The sequence below is a fragment of the Melanerpes formicivorus genome, unplaced genomic scaffold (genome assembly GCF_026170545.1).
Source record: "Melanerpes formicivorus ecotype bairdi unplaced genomic scaffold, bMelFor1.0.p_v2 SCAF_18, whole genome shotgun sequence".
Lineage (NCBI taxonomy): Eukaryota > Metazoa > Chordata > Aves > Piciformes > Picidae > Melanerpes > Melanerpes formicivorus.
The window spans coordinates 11,826,276-11,837,652 of NW_027142370.1; the positions used below are offsets into that span (position 1 = coordinate 11,826,276).

An 11,377-nucleotide genomic window follows, 5' to 3' on the forward strand; every position below is an offset into this window, starting at 1 on the left:
GAAGTGGAGTGTCCTGGAATAAGCTGAGGTTGTGTCTGTGTCCTTGGTCAAGCAGATGTGCTGGCACTGTCTCCACCAGCAACAGTGGAACTGTGGGATAGTTAGATGTTGGTGGCCACTCCAAAGAGACAGACTGTCATGCTCCAGGTGTGACAGGCTTGTCATCCATGCATAGAGCCATGAAGATGGTCCCAGTTTGTGCTTAGTCTGGACCTTGGAGGGAATGACCCTGTGTCTGGCTGTTCTCCTCTGTGACAAGCTTAGTGTGTGTCGGGTGAGGGATGGTGGGAGCTGCACCCTGCTGTGACACAGAGAGCACCCTAACTTGACATGAAGGTGCCCCAATTCCACATCCAGCTACACCACTGCTACTTCCCACAGCTGGGGGATTTGCTAGAGGATGACAGGTCCACCAGAGCCCAGCAACTGGTCATAGGTTGTCTTTGTTGTCTCAGTGTGTGTGATGTGCCTGTGAGTGCCAGCTGTGAGAAGGCATTTCCTGTGGTGCACTCCTGCAGCACCCAGCCAGGCCTGCCAAGCAGGACCTGCTCAGTGTTTTGCTTGCTTTCCTCTGCTGCTGTCTTCAGTGAACATGTTCAAATCCTTCACCCAGGAGCCAGTGATGTGGGTCCTGCCCCTGTCCAAGCCACAGCCATCAAGCTGACCTGTGGTACATGGATTCATTTCTTATTCTACCCAAAGGGAAAACCAAAGGCCAGAGTGAAGTGTGCACAGAATGCATTCCTCTTTGCATTCACCTGCAAAAACTGATACAGAATGATGAAGCTAAAGCTGTAAGGCAGTGCAGCTCCTGCTGTGTTGAAGGAGGGACAGCCCTTCAGGTGAGTCTGGGGAAGAAATGGGGGGCAGTGTCCAGGAGAAAACAAAACATTTTGTCACTTAGAAATTTTAGCTACTTCTGGGTTGACTTTAACTTACCCAGCCCCTAGCCTACAGGAACAGGCCCATCTCTAATGTTAATGGTAGCCTGTGAGGCTCCTGAGGGATTGATTCTTTGCAATATAAATGTTAGCTGGCATGAAAATAAAGAAGTATCCTGCTTCAAAATTAAGATATGGAATCTCCAGGTAAGAGATGAAACCTGAAGCAAGCTTTGCACAAGGATCACACTAGTTTGAGCCCACTCTGGACCCAGGCAGCAGGCAGAGAACACACTGGTTCTGACTGAACAGACCTCGCAGTATGTCTCAGGGCAGGAGTGTCAGCAGCTGAGGCTGGAGGACAGCTGCCCCACCACAGGGCTGCAGTGTGTGAGGGACAGAGCTTCTTAACCGAGCAGCTGTAATCATTCACCTGCACTGGGTCTTTGCCTTAACCTTGCTCTTGGACAGCTGCTCAGTGAACAGTGAAACACTCCCTAGGGAGAAAGGGTCAGAACTGGCAGTATAGAAAACCTCAACCCAGAAGGCTAAAATATCTGCTACAGTTCTGACATACAACACAAAAACAGTCTCAAAAGTGGTAGCAGTCTTTGACTGTTGACTTGTACTGGAATACAGAAGCTGCTTTAGCCTTCTGTCTAATTCAGAAGGTAGGAACATTCTTGTAGTGCAAAACTATCCCTCCTGTCTTAAAAAAACCCAATGTGTGAGTGAACTTCAGTTGAAAGAAAGGCAACATGCTCAAAGCACAGGTCTGGTTACTTCTCCCTACATGAGAGGAAAGCAAAACAAAAGCTCACCAGTACAGTTGGGATGTTTTTAATGACTAACTGTAACAAACCCCAGCAACCATGAACAAGGTAATTGTACATACACTCAGTAACCTCCTATGGGTTAGTCTGTAACTACAGTCTGTAACTTGACCTCAATACTTGTTCCCTCCTTACTCTTCCTCCCCCCCCCCCTCACATGAAAGATTCATACACAGTGCAGCTCTGAGCCCCTGCTCAAAGGCAGCAGAAATATTTTTGTTACCTTCAGTAGGAAAAGCATTGACATAAAAGACTTTTCTGGCCTGCTTTAACTCCCTGTACCTCAGTGCTTGCTTTCATTGATCAGAAAACCTTTCCTGACTATGAGAGCAGTTGTTTTTCACCAGCAGGAATCCTCTGAGAATACACATCTTTTCCTTCTGACATGACTGCTTCTTTCAAAGGCTGTTACTTGATTCAGATGTAAGATTTAAATGATCCAAGATGTGCAGCTCACATTTGTAATCTACTCATTTCATTTGGTAGTGCAAATACAAAAACTGGCAATTAAGGGAAGGGAAAAAATATCTTACAGGACAACCCTGCTCAATCCTTACTATTTCAGAAGGGCTCCTTGGTCAGTCCTGTTCAAACCCCACATTTTCTGTGTTAATGCATTGATCCCATGAAGGACAGCATGTTTTTATAGCTCATTGTGTTGAAGACCTTGAGAGATTCTGCTGGATAAGTCTTGCAAGTGCTTCTTTACCTAGGAAGAAAAAAACCACATCAATCAGTCTTAAGTATCCATGGCCCATAGTCAACAGTTTGCTGTCAGGGTCTGTGACACCAGAAGAGCCAGGACCAGGGAAATTTCAGGCATTTTAGAATGAGGTCTGTGAATAAATCATGCGCAGCCTGTAGCAGGCATGGAGCAAGGCTGTGCCTTAAACAGCTCCTCTGACAGCCACTCAAACAGCATGAAATATCCATGCTGGATAACCTACATCCCCTCTGCCACTGAGGTAAACTTTCAACCTGTGTGTCTGCTGGATTTATACAGACCTTATATCCCAGTTCTTTTGTCTTTTCTTCCAGCATGGCATATTTCTCTTTGTTTCTGTTCAGGTGATCCTTGTCACCAGTCCCCTCTATGTGCTTCAGCTTCTCGTGGGAAATCTCCAGTTGCTTCTGATAATGATGGTGTTTTTCAATCTTTGCTTCAAAGTGTTTCAGCTCCTCCTAGGACAACAAAAACACAGAAAGGTTCACAGGCTTTTCTTTCCAAGCTTTCCTCTCTCTCTTCTTGCTAAGACATCCCTAATGCTGTTTCACTAAGTCAAGCTCAGAAAACCTTTTCACTCCTAACTGGAGTTCTACTTACCCGAAAAGATTCGAGTTCCTTCTCGGTGAAATTGGCTGATTTGGCCATGTCCCACAGATCAATCACTCGGGGTTCCTCAAACTCTAAACAGACACAGACCACCAAATGAACATCTGGACAAGCTGAGCATGCTTTCTCACAAGCAAACCCACAGACACACTGAGCACTGCATTACTAACAGGTCCAGTTGAAGGGAGAAAATCCAACTACTTCACTGCAGTCTTGCTGGAGCAAGTGTCTTTTAAAGGGGTGAAACTTCCCCTCAGGAAGTGAATCATGGCATTGCTTGCCCTGCATGTTGTCTCCCTTGCCTGCCCTCCTGAAGATCTAATATCCCTTTTCAGATGGGCACAGCAGACAGGACTGTCCTCTTTACAGGTGGTCCTTATCGTTTCATTAGGCTTCTAGTGCTGGGTTTAAACAGAACAGGCTGCTGTACCTCTCCAGCCCTTTGTGGAGACCCCATGCACTGTGACCCTGTAGCTACATCTTGTTATTGCCCACTGATCTGTCATTTTTCTCAGTGAACTGAACCCCAAATAAGCATAAACCCCACTGCATCATACCACTGGTTGTGTCATATCCCTGGTGGCTGACTTTACGCAGTCGCTCAAAGCCCTGGTTGATGCTTCTGAGCTTCTCTTTGAGTTCTCTGTGCTTGTTGTGCAAGATCTCCTCTTTCACCAGGTTCTCCTCAGAGGGGTTGATAACATTTTTGTGGATATCTGCAGAAGAAGGAACGTGTTACTGGTTTTTGGCCAAACTCCCACAGGTCAAAAGCTGCAGAAATGCCCCAGATGTGAGGTGAATAAAAGACGGTAAGCTCTCAGCAGGTGAGTGTAAATGAAGCAGCAGCAGCACCATTTGGAGGCAGTGATTCCTTTTGCATGTCAGGAGTGAGATCAATGGCTCCTCAGTGCTCTGCAGAGTGGAATTACAGAAGTGCTTTTTAACTCCCACTGGCCATCAGCCAAGATTTTAGTAAGGAAATGTTCTTATTTTCCTAGGTTAGCAATATCCAAGGAGATGGGATAGGCATGGCTGGTGAGTCCTGTGCTCTCTTCCTTGGGAATTTAATGAAGTCATCAGGACATCTGATGTTGATTTCCAGCAGCTTCTAGCTTGGATTCTACAGTGCAAACATCAAACTGCCTCAAAGCTTTAGAATGCTTTGGCTCTAAAGATTTTAGTTGGATCAGTACAGCAAGCTGGACTCAGATCCTTGATGCTGTAACACATCTCAGGCTCAGTGCCTAAGATCATAAAACAGATCCCCTTGGGCTCCAAGCTGGTGAGCTAAAACATGCATGTTCTGCAGGACTACATTTTGCAGCAGTGGATCTATGCTTGCTGCATAACTTCCACTCAGTTACCAGGGTCAGTGTTGCTAATCTGGTGAAACACAGGCAGAACCCAACCCAGCAAGTGTGCCCAGGTGGCCAAGAAGGCCAATGGCATCCTGGCCTGCATCAGAAATAGTGTGGCCAGCAGGAGCAGGGAAGTCATTGTGCCCCTGTACTCAGCACTGGTTAGGCCACACCTTGAGTCCTGTGTCCAGTTCTGGGCCCTCAATTTAAGGACATTGAGACTCTTGAACGTGTCCAGAGAAGGGCAGTGAGGCTGGGGAGAGGCCTCGAGCAGAGCCCTATGAGAGGCTGAGAGAGCTGGGGTTGTTTAGCCTGGAGAAGAGGAGGCTCAGGGGAGACCTTATTGCTGTCTACAACTGCCTGAAGGGAGGTTGTAGCCAGGAGTGGGTTGATCTCTTCTCCCAGGCAACCAGCACCAGAATAAGAGGACACAGTCTCAAGCTGCACCAGGGGAAGTTTAGGCTGGAGGTGAGGGGAAAGTTCTTCACTGAGAGATTGGCCCTTGGAATATGCTGTCCAGGGAGGTGGCAGAGCCCCTGTCCCTGGAGGTGTTCAAAAAGGGATTGGACGTGGCACTTGAAGCCATGGTTTAGTAGTCATGAGGTGTTGGGTGACAGGTTGGACATGATGATCTCTGAGGTCTTTTCCAACCTTATTGATTCTATGCTAAGTGCCTGGCAGTGCCAGCATCTGCAGGCAGGAATGTCAGCCCTCGGGAGTTTCAGAGACACTTGGAAACAATGGAGGCCACGGTCAGAGCAAAGAGTAGAACTCATCTCAAAACATCAGAGAGATCTCCAGGCACCTTCTGTCCTGCTCACAGTCTCCAACAGGATGTTGTATTCGTGAATCTTTTCTTTGTGATGCTTAAACTCTCGCCAAAGCTTGTCCAGCTCCTCGGCAGAGAACTTCCCCGAGGTCTTGGCCTGAAAGAAACACCAGCAAATTCTGCTTTCCAGGCCAAGTGCTTTTGGGTGTGCTCCACAAAACTCTCCACCTCCCACCACGTGTAGAAAATTAAGCCCACCTTTTCTTAAGATCTTTTGTTTCAAATCCTTTTATATTCAGATGCAGTCAGGAGCTAGAGATTGATGGATACAGTGGCTTTGATCATGGCAAAAGAAGATTTGCTTCAGACTTGTCAAGCCATACTTGCTCTGGAGTAGCCAGTGAAAGGAGACACTTCTATACCACAGGGAACAATTTAATAGAGAAATAAGGTCCCTGCAACTGCAAGGGCACTGTTTGCATGAGGGATGCAGCCTGGTGTCAAGTACAATCTTTACTTGGTGTTGCTCCACTGGCAAGTGAGGATTTTATCTTTGCTGTGCATCTGCTCTGCAGTGAGACCCCACCTGGAGTACTGTGTCCAGTTCTGGAGCCCCTATTACAAGAGGGATATGGAGGTACTGGAGGGTGTCCAGAGAAGGGCCATGAGGATGAGCAGAGGGCTGGAGCACCTCTCCTATGAGGACAGACTGAAGGAGTTGGGGCTGTTCAGTCTGGAGAGAGAAGGTTCTGAGGTGACCTCATTGTGGCCTTACAGTATCTGAAATGGGCTACAGGAAGGCTGGGGAGGGACTGCTCAGGATCTCAGGTAGTGATAGGACTAGGGGGAATGGAATGAAGCTGGAGGTGGGGAGATTCAGGCTGGAGGTGAGGAGGAAGTTCTTCCCCATGAGAGTGGTGAAGCCCTGGAATGGGTTGTCCAGGGAGGTGGTCGAGGCCCCATCCCTGGAGGTGTTTAAGCCCAGGCTGGATGAGGCTCTGGCCAGCCTGATCTAGTGTGGGGTGTCCCTGCCCATGGCAGGGGGATTGGAACTAGATGATCCTTGTGGTCCCTTCCAACCCTGACTGATACTATGGTACTATGATTTCTTCCTTACTGGATTACTTTTAGCAAGCAGGGAAGCACTTGCTCAGAGGCAGGCAGCACTACCCACACCTCTGGTGACTGATCTCCTGCAATGCACAATCAGAAGTGAATGTTTTTGAGCCCCAAGCCCTTCTTTCCTTGGCACATGCCACCTTGCCAGAGCTGCATCCAGCTACAAATAACATCTTAAACCCCACAGATTTTCTCTGCTTTACTACCACTGTGCCAGACAGGTGTTAAGAATGCTTTGCTTTACCTGACTACTAGTTTCTTAAAGCTTTGAATGATTCCAGTTTTGAAGATCCTGGCTTCACCAGTTTTAATTTCCCAGCCTGACAGGACATTTTCTGGGCTTTATGCATAACTGATGTCACTGGAATACCAGGTTGAGCAACTTCCCACTGCAGATTTAATTCTTTAAGAGCCTATTAAACAGTTCTATTTAAACTGTAACAAAAAGGACAATTGCTACACAAAGGAAGATCCTGAGGTCAGTGAAACATTGACTGAGGATCTTACCCTCCAGGCAGACTGATCTGGGTGTTTGCTTTGGCAAAGACAATCTGCTACACCTGGTGACCTGGAGGCAGGGGGGATGCCCTCAGGCCACAAAGATGTAAGCTACAGCAGCTTGGTCAGTACTTAAAAGCAGAGTAGTAAAACTACTCAGTGCCAATTCTGGGGGGCTCTCAGAAGGCACAGTGAAGAAACACTCCAGTTCCTGGGAACTTTCCTCACCTTGCTCCATAATTTTTCCAGTCTTGGATCATCTAGTGTATCACTTTCTGCACCATCTTTAATGTAGTTGGTATCAACCAGCTGAGAGTCCTTCTTTCCATTCATTCCATATTTGGTCATAATGACTGCAAGAGAACAGCAGATACAGAAACATCAGCACTAACTTCTGGATGCATGGAACACGAGAGATGGGCTGCACCCTTGACTTGCAGAGCTGGATTTTGCAGCTCATGGCTGGAAAAGCTAACAGTGTAAGCCAAGAGAGGCGCCAGATTTAATGACCTCTTCTGATAATATCAGGAGCAGGGGAATCTCTCAGCCTCCTGCAGCTCCCTCCAGGGAGCTTGTGTGCACTCTGGAAAGCCATCCTGTTACTTAGTGGCTCAAACACAAACACTGGTATCTGCTCACATGCCTGAAGCAAAGCCCTCCTGCAAAGGTAATACCTTATCAGTTAAGTTCCATCTAAGTCCTTCCGAAGATTTACCTTACCATTTAAGTTGCGCCTGAGTTTGGCTTCTTTCTCTCCATCTTCATCTAACCCTTCAGCCTTCAGCTTTTTCCAGCTCAGTTCATCCTTTTCTTGTATTTTCAAATCACTGTGCAACTCTGCTAGCTTCACAGCAGAGAGATGCAGCTACCAGGAACAGAGAAAGGTTTGCATTCAGTTAGGTGGAGTCACCTCTTGCTGCAGGAAGCCAGCACAGATGTGCAGCACATCATTCCTTTCTTTTAACGCTTGTGTCCACCTCAGTGTAGGGACCTTAAGGGATGAGCCACTGCATACACAACATCTCTTGCCTATGAACGTGGAGGGAGGTTCAGGTTGGATACTAGGAACAATTTCCTCACAGATGGGTTCTCAGGCATTGGAACAGGCTGCAGAGGGAGGTGGTGGAGTCACCGTCCCTGGAGGCGTTCAAAAGCCACACAGATGTGGTGCTTAGGGACGTGGTTTAGTGGCCCTGGTGGTGTCTGTCCAGGGTATAAGAAATGATCTTGAAGGTCTCTTCCAACCTATTCTATTCTATTCTACTTCCAGAAATCCAGAATTATTATTAACCACAGTCCTTCAGCTACAAGAGCTGAACCTTTACCAGCCATGGCCCAAACTTCCCTGCTCCCCAATATTCAGGAGATGAGTATGGGCAGGTAGTGTGCTCCTCCCCCCTGTTGGAGCCATTCTGCTTAGCTGTAATTAAGTATTCCCACTGCAATAAAATATTTTTAGTCTGATTTTCACTTTAAATATTTTTTTTTTTTTAGCTCAGAGAGGTAATCAATTGTCACTGTCCAAGTCAAGCCAGCTGGGAGTGGTGGTACACATTTGCTGGTGCTCAGTATAAATGAAGGTGACATAACCACCAAGGTGGGGGATTCCTTGGTGTCCCGAGCACTGAGCTCCTGTCCTGTGCAAAGTAGGACCTATGGCCACCTGCTGCAGACAGATGTGACCATCACGTCCCTCACCAAAAGGGCTGAAGCATTAAAACACCGAGGGAAGGCATCAGCCCCAGATCACTCCAGGGGGACTCCACTCTCCCACTTCCCGGACATGCATATGGTTTAACTGCTGCTTTACACATGGGACGATCATCACGCAGAGAGAAACACGGCCGGAGAGGGGAAGGAGATAACCTCCTGAAAGGAGCCCTTTCACAGCACCGCTGTTCCCCGCAGCCTGGGCCAGCCCCCGGGGAGCGGAGCGGTGCGGGTCCCATTCTGAGCTGCCAGTCAGTGGCAGCCCGGTCTGACAACCACACGACTCCCCCCCGCCCCCGCAGCAGCCCAGAGGTCCGGCACCAAGCCGGAGCGGGCCGTGGAGACGCCGGGCCGGGCCGCCTCGGGTTCTCCTCACACACAGCCCCCAGCCCCAGCCCCCGCCTGCGCCGCTTCTTCCTCTGCTGCCAGGGGAGGAGCGTTCAAAGCGGCCAAGCCCGACGCTGGGTGCTCGTGGGAGCAGCCCCGCGGAGAGCCGCCGTGGGCGCCGCTGCTCCCGCACCGCCTCACTCACCCGCTGCGCCTTCTCCCAGACCTGGTTCAGCTTCACCACACGAAACTCCCCGCTCTCCCGTCGCTTGGCGCCGGCGTCCGCCAAGCCCTCGTTGGCCTCCCGGGAATACTTGCTGGGCTCGACACCAGCGGCAAGGAGGAAGGCGGCAGCGAGGACAGCCAGAGCTCCGCAGGCCGCCATGTCGCACCGGGGGCGCAACTACAACGCCCGAGATGCCGCGCGTATCCCGGCCACGCCTCCTCCCGCCCCGGCCACGCCTCCTCCCGCCCCGGCCACGCCTCCTCCCGCCCCGGCCACGCCTCCTCCCGCCCCGGCCACGCCTCCTCCCGCCCCGGCCACGCCTCCTCCCGCCCCCCGCCGCGCCTCCTGCTCGGCCCGGACGGAGGGGGCTGGCGGGGAGCAGGCGGTGAAAGCCCAGCTCAGGGCGAAAGGCTAGTGTCCAGGCTGGGAGCTGCCTAGCGGGGGAGTTAGGGTTGAGCAGTTTCTCTTCAAGCGGGTTCGTGTCATCCGTGTCTGAGCGGAGACCTCGCTCTCTGCTACTCCCTGAAAGGAGGCTGGAGGCAGGTGGGTGTCGGTGTCCTCTCCCTAGGAACAAGCGATAGGAAAAGGGGAAACGGACTCGAGTCGCACCAGGGGGCGTTTAGGTTGGACGTTGGAAGAAAATTCATCACCGAAAGGTTCTCAGAGACTGGAACGGGCTCGCTTTTTATGTATTCATTCCGTATTGCCTTTGTTCAAGGAGAAGCGCTGACATAACGTGGTGGAGACCACACTCAGAGGGCTGGATACGGGGCAGGAGCTGACCCAGGATGGGGATGGGGAAGCATTGTGGGGGATGCCGTGGGGCCAAGGATGCCCTGCTCAGGGGAAGCAGTGAAGCCGACATATAGCGAGGGCAAGAGGGTACCCATGGGTCCCTTCTTTTGTGCTGGGGTTCCAGCAGGGGCTTCAGAGACACCCCAAAGGTTTGATGATAATCAAGCCACTTTATTTAGACACCTAAAGTCCTAGGTCGTTAGCAGGCATGTTGATGCTTTGGGAATAATGGTTGTATTTTTGCTTTGCTTAGCAAGCAGAATCTAATGTAGCAAATGTTGGTTGAGTAGAATAAACGTTCCTGTTGAAGAAGGATGCAGCTGAAGCAGTCTGTTGTGCGCCTGGTGCCAGGAGCCAAGCTGCGCTGGGGCGGCAGCAGGGCAGGGTCATTCATTCAGCTTCTCCATGTTCCTCAGATATTTCTGCACCCAGAGTGCCTCGGGGTCCACGCACACCTCCTGCCTCGACTTGGTGACCACGCTGCCAGAAGGAAACCAGTATTGGGGTGCTCAACCAGGGCAGTGGGGTGCCTCTACTGCGTCCTGCTGGCAGCACCCCAGGCGTCCCTGGCCATGCCCCATCCTCCCACCAAGCCACCCTGGGACACGTGTGGGGTGCTGGGCTGGCTGTCACAGCCTGAGCTGTGCTGGGTACTCACACCACGGCAGGCAGGGGGCAGCTCGAGCTGGTTATGTAGGCATAGGCGATGCTCCTGGGTCTGATGATGACTTTTGTGTGGCGGAAGCAGCACTGCGTGGCTGTGAAGGCTGAGAGACAGCCCCAGTGAGAGCCCACAGTACGGCAAAGGCTCTGCCTGGGGCTCGCAGAGGATTTGCCGTCACCAGTGCTGTATCCCTGAAGACCACCCCCCTGGAAGCTTCCATGCCTGATGCTAACTCCCAGCACCAGTGATGACCACCCACTTCCAGCCTTCCCCATGCACACATGGATCCCATCAGTGGGGAGGAGGCTTTACCCAGGGAAGGAGAGCAAACCTGTATCTAGCTGGGGGGATGAAGTAGTGCAAGAGCAGATGGCCACCAGGAGTAGAGTGGCCAGCACAGCTGCGAGGGCCTTCATGGTGCTGCTGGGGCCAAAGGAGCCAAGAGAGGAGCTAGAACTTCGGTGGCTGCAGAGCTTTCCTCTTCACAATGCTCACCCCCTGCTGCTGCCACTCTCCTTTTATCCCCTGGCTGCTGTGGGTGCAGGGTTCCAAGAAAAGAAAATACACACATCATGTTGGGGAAGTGATGGCAGGATTGTCCAGTTTTGCTGAGGTAAAGAAGGCAAAGACACCACAGAAGGGGAAGGACAGGCACAGGGATGCAACTTTCAGATTCAATAGAGAACAGATCTGGTGAGGAGCAACTGAGGAACAGGGTTGTTTAGTCTGGAGAAAAGGAGGCTGAGGGGAGACCTCATTGTTCTCTACAACTCCCTGAAAGGATGTTGGAGCCAGATGGGTGTCAGTCTCTTTTCCCAGGTAACCAGGGCAGGTTTAGACTGGACATTAGGAAAAAATTCTTCC

At 50.7% G+C, this 11,377-nt stretch overlaps 2 protein-coding genes across 2 annotated transcripts; both read right to left on the reverse strand.

Annotated features, from left to right (window-relative positions):
- Nucleotides 1–1,700: 1,700 nt before the first annotated feature.
- LRPAP1 (LDL receptor related protein associated protein 1) lies at nt 1,701–9,246 on the reverse strand. The gene is made up of 8 exons (XM_068149647.1): nt 9,034–9,246; nt 7,512–7,656; nt 7,020–7,144; nt 5,211–5,331; nt 3,605–3,763; nt 3,039–3,121; nt 2,720–2,896; nt 1,701–2,423 (listed from the first exon to the last, which is right to left on the reverse strand). The coding sequence occupies exons 1-8, from the start codon at nt 9,211–9,213 to the stop codon at nt 2,358–2,360; spliced, it is 1,056 nt and encodes a 351-aa protein (XP_068005748.1). The 5' UTR covers nt 9,214–9,246; the 3' UTR covers nt 1,701–2,357.
- A 753-nt stretch (nt 9,247–9,999) lies between these two features.
- On the reverse strand, nt 10,000–11,013 carry LOC137446770 (C-C motif chemokine 3-like 1). Its single transcript, XM_068149728.1, has 3 exons — nt 10,845–11,013; nt 10,508–10,616; nt 10,000–10,329 (listed from the first exon to the last, which is right to left on the reverse strand). The coding sequence occupies exons 1-3, from the start codon at nt 10,927–10,929 to the stop codon at nt 10,236–10,238; spliced, it is 288 nt and encodes a 95-aa protein (XP_068005829.1). The 5' UTR covers nt 10,930–11,013; the 3' UTR covers nt 10,000–10,235.
- Between the last annotated feature and the right edge of the window lie 364 nt (nt 11,014–11,377).